Source organism: Branchiostoma belcheri, unplaced genomic scaffold (genome assembly GCF_001625305.1).
Source record: "Branchiostoma belcheri isolate BF01 breed outbred unplaced genomic scaffold, Haploidv18h27 scaffold2, whole genome shotgun sequence".
NCBI lineage: Eukaryota > Metazoa > Chordata > Leptocardii > Amphioxiformes > Branchiostomatidae > Branchiostoma > Branchiostoma belcheri.
Window position 1 is genome coordinate 2,852,155 of NW_017803490.1, and position 12,198 is coordinate 2,864,352.

Below are 12,198 nucleotides of genomic sequence, written 5' to 3' on the forward strand. Positions count from 1 at the left end.
ATCCACACCATTCTAGATGCTAGATAACTGTGTTGGGTTCGTTAACGTGTACGAGTTTGTCCCCATCCGAAAGCACTAATGCAACCACTCACGCCGTGCCCAAGCGGGCTTCGAACCTCTGCAAACACCTGAAAGTGGCATAATGAACCAAGAAAAACACGAAAGTCTTTATGAAAAAAATAGGGACCACACTAGTACTGTTTGAAGAAAACCACACACTTATCAGAGAGATGCTGACATAAGATAGGAATCAATCAACAACGACTCCCTTAGCTCACAAACCGTTTAGTGTTTGACCAATCAAATTTAGTTATCTGTACGGCATAAACAACCTGTTGTGAACAGTCAATTCTCGGTATATTGGTGACGTCACCAGCTGGGTCAACGACCGCACGAGAATGTGAAACGTTCCGTCAGAAATTATATTTTCAAAACAAATAAGACGTTTTATTGATCGATATAGAAGCAAATCTCGCGTGCATGATTAAGATTTATATTGCAAATTGGATCCATACTTTAACTTACTACTGAACGCAAAATTTACATTCTTTCAATGTCCACTTTAAAAGATTACAGGCTTTCCTCGATAGCATGGCACACTATCTGTATTTTATCATGAAGATATTTGCCTTTGAAGTTAACTAGTTGCTCGTAAAAGAATACTACGAGTGTTCTGTATTTGTCATGCACTATAGAGTCATCGTTATGTGTGACTAACCTCAATAGTGTGACAATACAACCAACACAAATTTGGTACCAAGCGTCTACCTTAGCATTCCGAATCCATACATGAAACCAAAATGAAATACCAAAGAAAATCAATCTACGAATACCTTCTATTTTACTGGAATACAATCGCGCATGTACCTTCTCAATTATTTAAAGTCACGGCGGATAGTGTTTCATTCAGACGAAAGCTTACCACGCCAGACAGGTAACCAAGCGAGACAGAGACACCTGTTAACACTGGACACCATTGCTTCAATCGATAGCAGCTTAACCACAAGGCGGTATAAGAAGCCATTTCTTCCCGTGTGTGCTCTTAGGGTTTAGCGGAGGGAAAGAAATGAATGTCTGTAAAGGTCGGAATGAGAAATCGATTGGAAAATCTTCTTGGATAGACTGGAAAGCAAATTGTGATTGAATACCTAACGTTTCGTGACCGACGTAAAGAAGCCCAGTGTATTCATATCATATGCGAGTGTATTCTGAGTTTTCAAAAGCGAGAGTACTTAGTATTAATAATACCTCAAGACAATATATGCTACCCTGTGTTAATAGAAGTTAGATGTTCGCAGAGCTAGGCAGACAATTATCATGCATTCTTAAATTACAGTATACTACACAGAAATTAAAAACGAAACGCCCACCCAAGAAATTGAGAAAAGAATGTACATAAATATTTGTTCTATGTACTACCGTCTTTTGAAATGAAACAGTCGCCATCTCTTCTAGTAAAATCACCACCGTGAAATCTTGTTTTGTTCTGACAGAGACTGGCGAAGAGAGGCTTAATTCAGTGGAAGGATATCCATTGTCCGTGCGGATAGAACAGATGTAGAGTAGGTGCAAACGCGCACGCTATGTCCACGGCCCAACTCACTCTATATATAAGCACTTTGTGACAAAAAATGTGCAATAAAGGCCGTCATTCATATGTATGCTATCTATTTCTGAACGATTTTTCAGAACGGTTATAACTGTTGTGTCTATAGGCCCATCACTTCGCGTACCTAACGTGGTAAACAAAAGCCCATGTCAGCCCACCTGTCTTCGCCTGTCACCCATCTATACCGTCCTGTCGTAAAACATGTTTACCTACCTGCCGCTCTCACGGAACCGCCACCCGGATGGTACGCACGCCGGCTGTGTAGGGTCGGCCGATCGGTGAAAAACAGACCGCTAGCGCGATGGGTGATCGTACACGTCAGGCATTGTCCCTCGTATCCAGCGGCGCGCTTGCACACATCGCCGGCGCTGGCAGGGAAGGTACACCGCCCGGAGGTTGTACCGTGCGCGGTTGCAGCGTGGTGAAGACAGCGGGCGTGGCGGTGTAATAGCGGTGTACTTTATACAGCGACGTAAACGCACACACACACGCGGGGGCGATGCTGGCACTGGCGAAATATGTAATCATGTCTGGAACGTACCACTGAGACAGGTGTACGGAGGGGTGCACAAATATCATTCTGTTCGGTAAAATCGCTTGTCGTAAAATAACACTAGACTTATACTCGTCTCTGCCACTCTTATACTCACCATACATGGGGCTGAGTTGAAACAAAGCTATTGACGCTATGTACAAATCTTTTTTTTTTCAACAAAATGTATATAAAAAAGATATAGACGGTTCCAGAAGGAAATTGTGAATTGCAAAGGTCAGGGCATAGGTCAACATGGAATCAAACAATATGTTTACATAATTGAGGGAATGGCTTCAATTTTTCAATGTCATAGCAACAATAAAGGTGCGTTTTCTATGGGGATTTTTTTTTATGTGCAAAAGAACAGGAGCTATCTGTTGCCAAAAAATCATCACACAAAACATTATAAAGAGTACTGCAGAAAGCCATTAGCTGGCCCATAATCAAACTTACCCGTTACCTACCCACATACCAAATATCAAACTGACCCACTGTAATTCACTTGATGTTCGCGGTAGCAAAAGTTTGCGATCTGAGAAAAATGGGCATGTTCGCAGAACTATTGTTTTAATTCACGGTGGCGGCAGGTGCAGCAAAAAGAAAGCAAATTAATTGTTCATGGTAATGATAAGTTTGCAGTACAGAAGTGACTGCAAAAACTACGAATATAAAACTACTGCGAAAATATCATGATTTACAGTACCGGTACTTTTTTTACCAAGAAAACCAACCAGTAACCAATTCAAAATTCTTGACAAAGGTAAAAACGTAAGAGGTATATTTCAAATATGCCCTCATGCCCTTTGCCATCATCTACCTTAGTAATGATCTGTCCAGTTGCTGAAGTCCCACACCAAATGTCTACGGAAACATAAGCTCCAATTACAGGGTTAATTTATTGCAACTCACTCAGCAAGAATTAGTAATATATGATGATTCATTAGGGCATTACATCCAGCCAACAGATGAATGAGAATGGAAAATAGAGCCATATGGAGGATATTGGCTTATTAGGGTCCAGCACTACAGTGGTAAGGTTTACAGATTCCATTTACACTACAATGAACAATCTACAGGTTCATTTGTCTTTTTTGGCGATGCCTCAGGGGCGGAGCCGCTTTTGGATTTGTGCTTGAGTTATGGATTCAGCCAATTCATTCCTCTTTTGTTTATGTTATGCACATTAAATTTTACATGCAAATTTTATGGAATTATGCAATCTGAGAGACACACAGTGACACACACATACATACATACATACATACACACACACAGAGGACAATTCTTGTATCTTTAATAATCATCAATTCATTCACACATCGCATCCACATAAGGTAGATGATCACAGCTATTTCTGCAGGAGTTTCTGTTTTCTCTTCTGTTCCAGGTATCCGTTCAGTTCGTTCAGTCTCTTGTCACACTTCAGCTCCTGTTCTTGCAGGTACGTGTCCCTTAAACAGTTAAAGGCCTGGATGGTAGCAAAGGGTGTCTGTGTGATGGGGTCAAAATACTTGGCGGGGAGGCGAGTAACAGCGCAGAACGATTTGGCCGGAGGTTTGGGCTTCTTCGCGGGGAAGTGTTTACGGAATGTGGCGTCGTCCGGGAACGTGATGAAGTTACGCGAACACCGCGTGACCTGGGACTTCTGGGAAGGCTGCACAGGAGGAGAGCTGAAAAAGAAAAACAGCAATTAAGTTGTGTGGTGTAGTGGTAGAGCATCCCACTGTCAAGCAAGGAGACCCAGGTTCAATCCCCAGGGTTAGACCCACACTTGTCCGGACATGCACCCAGATATTGTTCCCTTGGGAAAGGCACTTAACACGCATTTCCCACCTCAGAGGGATTGGGCCCTACTAGGGTTTGGGTTGGCGTTAGGAAGGGCATCCAACCATTAAAAAAAATCTTGCTTCAAAACAGACTTGATGCAAGCACATCTAACCCCTAGTTTTGGGGAAAAAAAGACATTAAACTAGATAGAGAGAGAGAGCAGCAGCATACATGTATACAGCAGTTGACAGCATCAACAATCAACACTACAGGTAATGATATGCTATAGTAACTGCATTTAGCTCATGCAGGCAAGAATATGCAAATATATATCATAGTAGATCAAGTAGATAGATTAGACAGCTTTAAACAAATGAGTGCCTAGAGTTAGATGTTCAAAGGTTAGGTGTAACAAGTCATTAAGCCAGCTGCCGCCATTACACGTGACTGCGAAGCTGGTGTGTTACGCCAAAGTGCAGTTATACCGGGCCCGGCTATACAGATAAAGATACAAGTAAAACGTAAAAAGTCTAACCTGTCTCCCACAACGTTGATCTCCTCTGTGTCCTTGGGTAGCTCCTCTATGAGAGGCATGGACAGGGAGTGGTACCTGATGGTGGGACCCTGGTAAGGCACACGCTTCTGGTTCCTCGCTTTTCTCCTCTCATCCTCTAACTGACGATAGGTCTCTGTACAGAACAGAACAGAAAATGTGATGTTGGAAAAGGAGCAAAGCCTGTGATTGTCGAGTTTTGTTTTTTCCGATCTGAATCTTTTCATTTTCATCATGTACACATGTATTGTACATTATGAAATGAATACTTTGTATTGGAGCCTTTGGTATAGTGTTACATTCCGTTTGAAAAACTGTTCTACTGGTAGATCTTGTTTTCCCCCAACTCACCCAAGGAAGCCAGGTTAATCTGTTCTATAATCTTAGTCTTGGTTGTTTAATTTAAAATATCAATGTTTTTGGTGACACCTCAGGGGTGGAGACTTTAGTGAAACATCAAATTCAGTTTGAAAATCTGTTATTGTTTTTGCCCCACTGACTCACCCAGAGAAGCCAGGTTCATCTGTTCTGTAATCTTTAATCTTGGTTCATTAAAAGGTCAATATTTTTGGCATCAGATTCAGTTTGAAAATCTGTTATTAAATGTTTTTGCCCCCTGACTCACCCAGAGAAGCCAGGTTGATCTGTTCTGTGATCTTGGCCTCCTCTAACAGTTCCTCCTGTGTGAGTCTGCGGAACTCCACGGGTTGTTTTTTGGGCTGGATGGCACGCAGACGTTCCCGCTCCTTGTACCTGATGTTACACTGAAGGGTCCGCTCTGCCGTGGACTTACGAGTCTGGATTCTCGCTGGAAGAGTGATGGGACAATAAGTCTGAATGTTAGAGACTCTAGTACATGTAATAATTTGTAAATGCACATTCTCACTCCCATACTACATAGTCCTTCCTGGTCTTGTGTAAGGTACATAAGTGTGTATTTTTGTTTGTTGTTTTACAGTTGTTGTGCAATAAAATTTTCTTTCTTGAAAATGGGCTTCCTGTGGGTGAGATTATTGTCATACAAGTTACAGTTTAAGACTGTGGCCACATGTAGCCAGATATGGTCAGTAGCGATCAACATATATGCCCCACTTTTTGTAGATCCTGCTTCCAAAGTTGAGTGGAGGCATACTGGAAGAAGTATGTAGGCTGTAGCACCCTTCCCCCGACTCCTTTGTACCACACATACTGACCTGAGGGAGGGATGACTCTTTGTTGCTGTGGCTGTTTGGGTTTTTCCACCTTCTGAGCCTGATGTCCCTTCTCTGCTTCTTTTTTCTCACTTGGTTTGGCAGCTTTCTTTGGCTCCTGTATTTGAAAATATTTTCCACATTTTGAGAGACAAATCATTGGGTTGAGAGTGGTTGTTGGTGGTCCTTTGGATGTTTTTATGTCCTTACCCAAGATTTTTGCCAAATCTGTTTGGAAAATCATCTGTCATATGCCACAAAGTTCCTGCAATTGACAGAAAAACAGGTGCTGGCTAGAGCCCTGTTTCAATGACAAGTACCAGGAACAGATAAAGACATCATAAAGCAAAAAACCAACCCTGTAGGCCTTGGTGACGACCCTCCTCTTCCTCTGGGGTTCATCGTCCTCCTGGTCACTGACCGGCTCGTCGTCCTCGGAGGCGCTGAAGTCTGAGTCCACCTCATCCTCGCTGGTCTCCGCATCCGACTCAAACTCCTCATCTCCAGATTCCTGCCGGGTAAATCACAGGTACATGTTGGGTAAACTGTGTGGTAGTTGATGTTTATGGACCTTATGTTAAGCTGTCTATTAATTCTTTTCTGTTGTCAGTGTTATATCTATGCTTTACAAGCACATTGGCAGAACGTACTGCACCTGTGTGAAACCCGAGTATTTTGCATAGCACTTCAGCAGAACGTCTGTTGTCTCATATAAGGTCGAGCATTTGAGCATATAATTCTAATACAACATTGACAAAACATCCAACGAAAACCATGAAAAATCAGGGCTTTGTGCAGACTTTGACTCAGTACATTCTGCCGATGCACTTGCTTTGTATACATGTATGTTATTTTCCTATGTTTCATGTAGATGCAAATGTCGTTCGACGTACACATACTTAGTCTCACTCTGTCTATCAAAACCATGCAAGCTACTTATATTTTGTAAATCATAAAAATGAATAATATCATGCAGGATTTCAGCAGGAAGTGTTTCCAAAATAACTCTTGATATTTCTTTACTCAGCAATTATTTCCTTAGTTTAGCAATGCAGTATATGAAGAATAATTTCATTGCCTATCCTATGTTTTAAATCCTAGTGATCTCTCTATTGTTTATAGGAACTTACCTCAGTGAAGCCTCCGTATGTCGTCTGGTAGAACTCGTCTTCCTGCTCGTCGGCCAGAAGTTTGGTCATCTTGGCCCCGGCGTTAACTCGTCTGGAACGTTCCGCCGCCATGATTTCTTCCCTCCTGAACTTATCTAAGACTTTATCTAAGATGTTAGGAGCGTCTTGATTCCACCGAATGTACGGAAAGATCGCTAAGAAGTACGGAAAAGAAAGAAATGCCGAACAAAGCCCTCCCACCTCTAACTCAGTCGGCCATTTTCCCGCCAATGACCCATGACCTTATCATGACCTGTGAAGTTTCTCTTTGAATTTCTTCTTCTTCTTTTTCCATTCTTCCTCGCAAGTTTTTTTTTATATTATACACAATTTTATAGCAATGTTGAAATATTATCAAAATTTTATGATTTTGTTGTCCAAAAAAAATGACCTCAGGGGAAATCATTGTACATCCGGGTTCTGTGCCGTGACGTAATCGAGTGGCTGCATCAGGACGCGGAGGTAAGCTGTGGAAGACGGTCGTCGCGGTTTCTTCTTCTTTCGTCCTTATTTCCCGCATCGATCGCGACGTTTTTTGTATCAAGGCTTCACAAGACGTCCCCGTATCCTTTCGAGAAGTTTGTATCACGCTTACTGAGACCGATCGTGCAAAAATGTTGTGCGAAATTCGCGTGTATAATTTTTTGGCATGTCAGACGGCCATTTTGTGTAGTCTTGCCACGTTTACCAGTAGTGTTGTAGCTTCGAAATATTTTGCTGTCTAACAATGTGTAAAGATTTCAGATGCTGAAAACTGCATTTCAGAAAGTGATATTAATTTCTTCGTCTTGAAGGATCGTTGAGTTTGTGTATAAAGAGGCATTATAGAAGAAAACTTGTCTGGTGTAAGTTCAGCAAGGCTACACCTGTTCATTTTTGTCAGAAAATGTTTTTGCAGCTGCTTGTAGCAAAGGAGGCGTGGGTGCAAATTATGTTGTGCAGCTGTTGAGTCACCGTCTCGTGACAGTTCCAAGTTGCAAAAGATGGTGCAATATATATTAGTGAATCATGTCTCAGACTTGTGCAATCACTGCTATACAGATTTTGCATCCTGTTACAACTCAGTGTTATGCAAAATTGTGAATTGCATCCTGTTGTGTATGTATTGCATCATGTAATGCAATTCACCACTGGTTGAGACAAAAGACCTTATTGCTATGTTTAGTTCTTGACTCCACATTTCCAGATACTCAACACGACAACAGCAGCGAGTGCAAGACACAAGTAGAAGAGGACCAAATCAAGAAGACACAAGGAAAACGGGATCAAAATGTCGCTCGGAAAGGATGTCACCCCGAAAGTCGTGCTTAAAAGCACCACCAAAATCTCTCTGAATGACCGGTGAGCACACAGTGCCATGGATACAATGGTTCATTCCCCTGTAGGACACCCTGAGTTTTGTGCCTGTTTAAAAAAAAGCCCCAGATACATCTCTCTTATCTCAGAAAAGGAGGTAGAGATCGCGATGGGGCTAGATAATGCATTTGATGCAGTGCTTGTGGCAAGAATGCCTTACATGCGCCCAAATGGGTAGTATGAATATTTGGACGTAAAAGGAAAAAAAGAAAAACGTTGTACTGCACTGCTGGTAGTGAGTATGTAGAAGGCACCACACCATTCGAAACAAATGTTGTGTAATGTGTAGCGATGCCATTGCATAAGTTTCATTGATATTACCAGCATTGATATAATGGTGAACATGAACCGGGGTGTCCCGTTTTGAGAAAAAAATGCTGACATTGAAGATGAACACCTCATCAGATTGTGGTGCCATTTTGTCATGTATTGTTCAATTTTCTTCCAAACCAGAAGCACCCCTCACCGTGGCGGTGTCTTCAGGCTGTGAGGGTCCACCCTGAGCTTTCTCAGTGCCCGTCCGCGCCCTGGGACGCGTGAGTAAGCGGCATGTAGAAAGCGGAGCTGCCAGACTGTCCGAAGCACGCTGTGCTTGTAAGCGGCAGTGGCAGTATCTTGTCTATCTCATCTCTGTCCCATTCATCCTTTGTCTACTTCGACACCATCATGATCCCTTTACATCATGTTAAAACTTGAACCACCCTCCCTAACATCATCCCATCATGATAGCTTCTCTACACTCTTCAGTCTGTGACTCTGTGTGTCATGTGGACCCTCTCGAAGCCCGTTGCATGAACCTACATGTCCTGTGTATTATATCCACACCCCAAGATTCTCCACCCTGGCCAAGAAAGCGCCCCCGCAGCAGCAAGTGCGTGCCACGCTGCAGCAGCAGCAGATGGCGTCTGCGAAGAACCGTCGTCTGGCGCAGCAGATGGAGAACCGGCCGACGGTCCAGGCAGCACTGCACCTCAAGCAGCAGCAGCAGCAGCAGCAGATACATCAGGTAATGTACAGGAGAAACTTTGTTGCACAACAGTAAGGCCTGGACTAAACTTTGACATTGAAAATATTATTAGTGGCCTCATGCGTGTTAAACATGTTTAACTGTATTGTAGAAGTTGGATCACTGGAGATCGCCAAAGTCTGAGAAAAAAGATAATCCCCACCAACTGACCCTAATTTTTTCAAGACTGAAACAGGAAACATTTTTAAAATCTGTACAGAGTACTACGGATGTGTGAATTTCCATGATTTGAGCATTGGTGTTTGATAACAGTTCTTTATTTCACGACATTGTTACAGATGCCCCTGAAACTGCGACTGGGTTCCAAGGGTAACGTGCAGGCACGGCTGGGGCTGCCGCAGCGTGGAGGCTTCCGTGGGGGCGCGGGGGAATGCGCGGCGGGATCCGCGGACGCGGCAGGGGAGGTTCGTTCATGGTTCTCAACTCTCGCTGTCATGTTTTCACTGGATAAGTTTGTTTGTTGTAAACAAAATAGCTTAATTATATGACTGTAATGTTAATCAAAGTACTATGTGTTTCTAGAGTGAGCAACATCCTTCATGTGGGATAGAAATGTTAACCTTCTCTCTGCTGCCTTAGAAGGTAACCAGTAACACGTTTGGTGCCAAAGGGCTACCATGGCAGGCTGAGGGTTAAAGTAATGTCTGCAAGGACCTCTTCCAAACGGGAAGTCGTGTGGTGTCCTCAGTTTGGTCATTATCCTTGCAAAATCAACTGTAACTGATTAGCACTGCTTTACCATCCTATGGTGAAGCAGATGTATGATCAGTTATGACATGTTTAAGTGTAAACTTGGTGTACCTTAGGAAGGAATCTTGTTAAGTATAGGAAAACATGTTTTCTTTCAGTTTTCTGCAACCGTCAATCCAACCTGAGGCCACACCAATCTAACTTGTTCTCAGATTTAAAAAGAATACTAAAAGTAAGCTTAAAAAAAACAGTGAAAATGCAACCTGATGACCAGTTCATGCCTCCGTGTGCTCAGTTTATAGAGTGAATGCAGAAATATTGAAGTTTTCCCTTCCAGTCCTCTGAGTTTATGATGTCTGCTTTTTGTATTTTCTCCTCTGAGAACTAAGGATTGGTGTGGTCTTGTGACAGCAGGTTGTTATAATCAGGTGGGTATTTGATGTGTGTCTGTCCTGTTTATTTGTTTGTTTGAAGGTATCCGGGGCCGGCTGTCGCTGCCGCAGTTTGGGCGCGGCGCCATGGGCCGCGGCGGGAGAGGAGGTTTTAGGGGCGCGGGCAGAGGTCAGAATAATTACCGACCTGGTGGTAATGTTCTTGGTGTAACTTTCGTGGTGTGGTGAAACTTCACGTGTAATTGCATGAAATTTCCCAGTAATCTTACCATTCATTTCACAGCTTGAATAAAGAAGGAATGCCTCTTTTGAGTTCTCTGCCGCTGCTCTAGTCCCCCTTCTGCTCATCTTCCTGATCAGTGGAAATGGTTTGCTGCACTTGTCATTAATTAACGTAGTAACAGTAAAAGTTAGCATGATGTGTTCTGTAACGTCATCTATGTGTTCTGTAATGTCATCTATATGTTCTGTAATGTGATCTATGTGTTCTGTAACATGATCTATATGTTCTGTAATGTGAGCTATGTGTTCTCTTCCCAGGATTCCAGCCACGTGGAGGCCGCATGCAGAGAGGAGGTGGCCGAGGTGCAGGTGGCATGAGGGGGAGGGGGGCAGGCAGAGGTGGGTCTTGGTTTATTCATGAAATGCTCAAATCAGCCTGCTGTACACTTTTCATTGAGGTCATGAGAGAAGAGGACAGACAAAATATAATAGGATATAATGTTACATGATTCCACTTCCCATAAACATATGTCTAGGTCATTAATTTTTCCAGATGAAGGCGACAGTGGTCTTAAAAAATTTTATCTCTGTGTAACCCTTGTTGAAATAAAGTTCAACATTTTACCAAAAATCAGTATAGATCTGTCTCAAATCTGTTGTTGCTGTTTCCCAGGTGCCCCTCGAGGCGGGATGCGAGGCATTCGTGGCGGGATGCGCGGTCGTGGAGGGAGAGGAGGACGGGGCCGTGGTGCACGTGGCGGGATCCAGAACAACGTCTCCAAGGTTGGTTCTATTTTCCCTTAAAATATCCTCTGTGGCATGCCGTGGGGACAAATGTTCCAATTTCTTCTCACCTAGAGGTGTTAGCCATCAAACTTCTACAAGCCTAACCACCAGTAAAAGGGCTGCTTGAAGCATGATGTAGTCAGGCTATTCCTCTAGTCTGTTTTTTAAATTCTGATTTTTTTTTTAAAGCAAACCATGATTAGCATCAAATCAACAGTTACTGCAGTAAAGAAAGTGACTTCAGTATGGGAAATGCCACTAACTTGCCAATCTGAATAACAGTAAAAAACTATTTCCAAAAATGGTAATCTTTTAAATAAGAATAAAAAGAATTGGGATTCTGCAAGTCTATAAATGAACTTTGTTGCTCATATGTTTTAATACGTCTTTTTTCCACTCCATAGGAGGACCTAGACAACCAGCTAGATGCCTACATGTCCAAGACAAAGGGCTACCTGGATGCACAACTGGACGAATACATGCGTGAAGCTGGAGCTGACGAATAGGATGCTAGCTTTACTCTGGGGACACTCCAAACATACTGTAATATATAGGAAAACATAAAAAGTCTTGAATATAAGAACATGACAAGATAGGAAAGCAGGCAGCTTATTTCATTACCACAGATTCAAAAATGTACTGAATGTAAAACTTTAAGAACACAGTTTGTAGCAGAATTTCTTTGGGTATAATTGGTTATATTGATTTTTATTGTCCATTCAATCTTGCCATACTGCAAAGGACTTACAGGTTTTTGTCTAGTAAGTTCATGCAGGAAAATTTCCAGTCAGCAACAACAAGGCAGCAACGTATGTTTTCTAGCATCCTGGTTTTACTCAGTCTTTGTAAATAGACAAGCTTGTGCAAAGCTCTTAGCTATTTTATATTTAGTGTTCTTGTGT

At 42.5% G+C, this 12,198-nt stretch overlaps 3 protein-coding genes across 3 annotated transcripts in view; 1 reads left to right on the plus strand and 2 right to left on the minus strand.

The window, feature by feature from the left end:
* The window catches only part of LOC109468979, a 16,818-nt gene extending 14,671 nt beyond the window's left edge, over positions 1-2,147 (minus strand). The window contains exon 1 of the mRNA XM_019767360.1: positions 1,823-2,147. The gene's annotated coding sequence lies outside the window, so the exon portion shown is untranslated. The remainder of the gene's footprint in view (positions 1-1,822) is intronic.
* A 1,278-nt stretch (positions 2,148-3,425) lies between these two features.
* Positions 3,426-7,061, minus strand: LOC109469007 (vacuolar protein sorting-associated protein 72 homolog). Its single transcript, XM_019767395.1, has 6 exons — positions 6,785-7,061; positions 6,013-6,165; positions 5,658-5,772; positions 5,090-5,272; positions 4,447-4,600; positions 3,426-3,814 (listed from the first exon to the last, which is right to left on the minus strand). The coding sequence occupies exons 1-6, from the start codon at positions 6,893-6,895 to the stop codon at positions 3,493-3,495; spliced, it is 1,038 nt and encodes a 345-aa protein (XP_019622954.1). The 5' UTR covers positions 6,896-7,061; the 3' UTR covers positions 3,426-3,492.
* A 179-nt stretch (positions 7,062-7,240) lies between these two features.
* On the plus strand, positions 7,241-12,070 carry LOC109468949 (chromatin target of PRMT1 protein-like). Its single transcript, XM_019767322.1, is given in 9 exon segments — positions 7,241-7,385; positions 8,010-8,164; positions 9,011-9,185; positions 9,485-9,562; positions 9,565-9,610; positions 10,371-10,457; positions 10,829-10,909; positions 11,184-11,293; positions 11,701-12,070. Coding segments are annotated over 8 exon segments (750 nt in total). The 5' UTR covers positions 7,241-7,385; positions 8,010-8,093; the 3' UTR covers positions 11,803-12,070.
* The last annotated feature ends 128 nt before the right edge of the window (positions 12,071-12,198 follow it).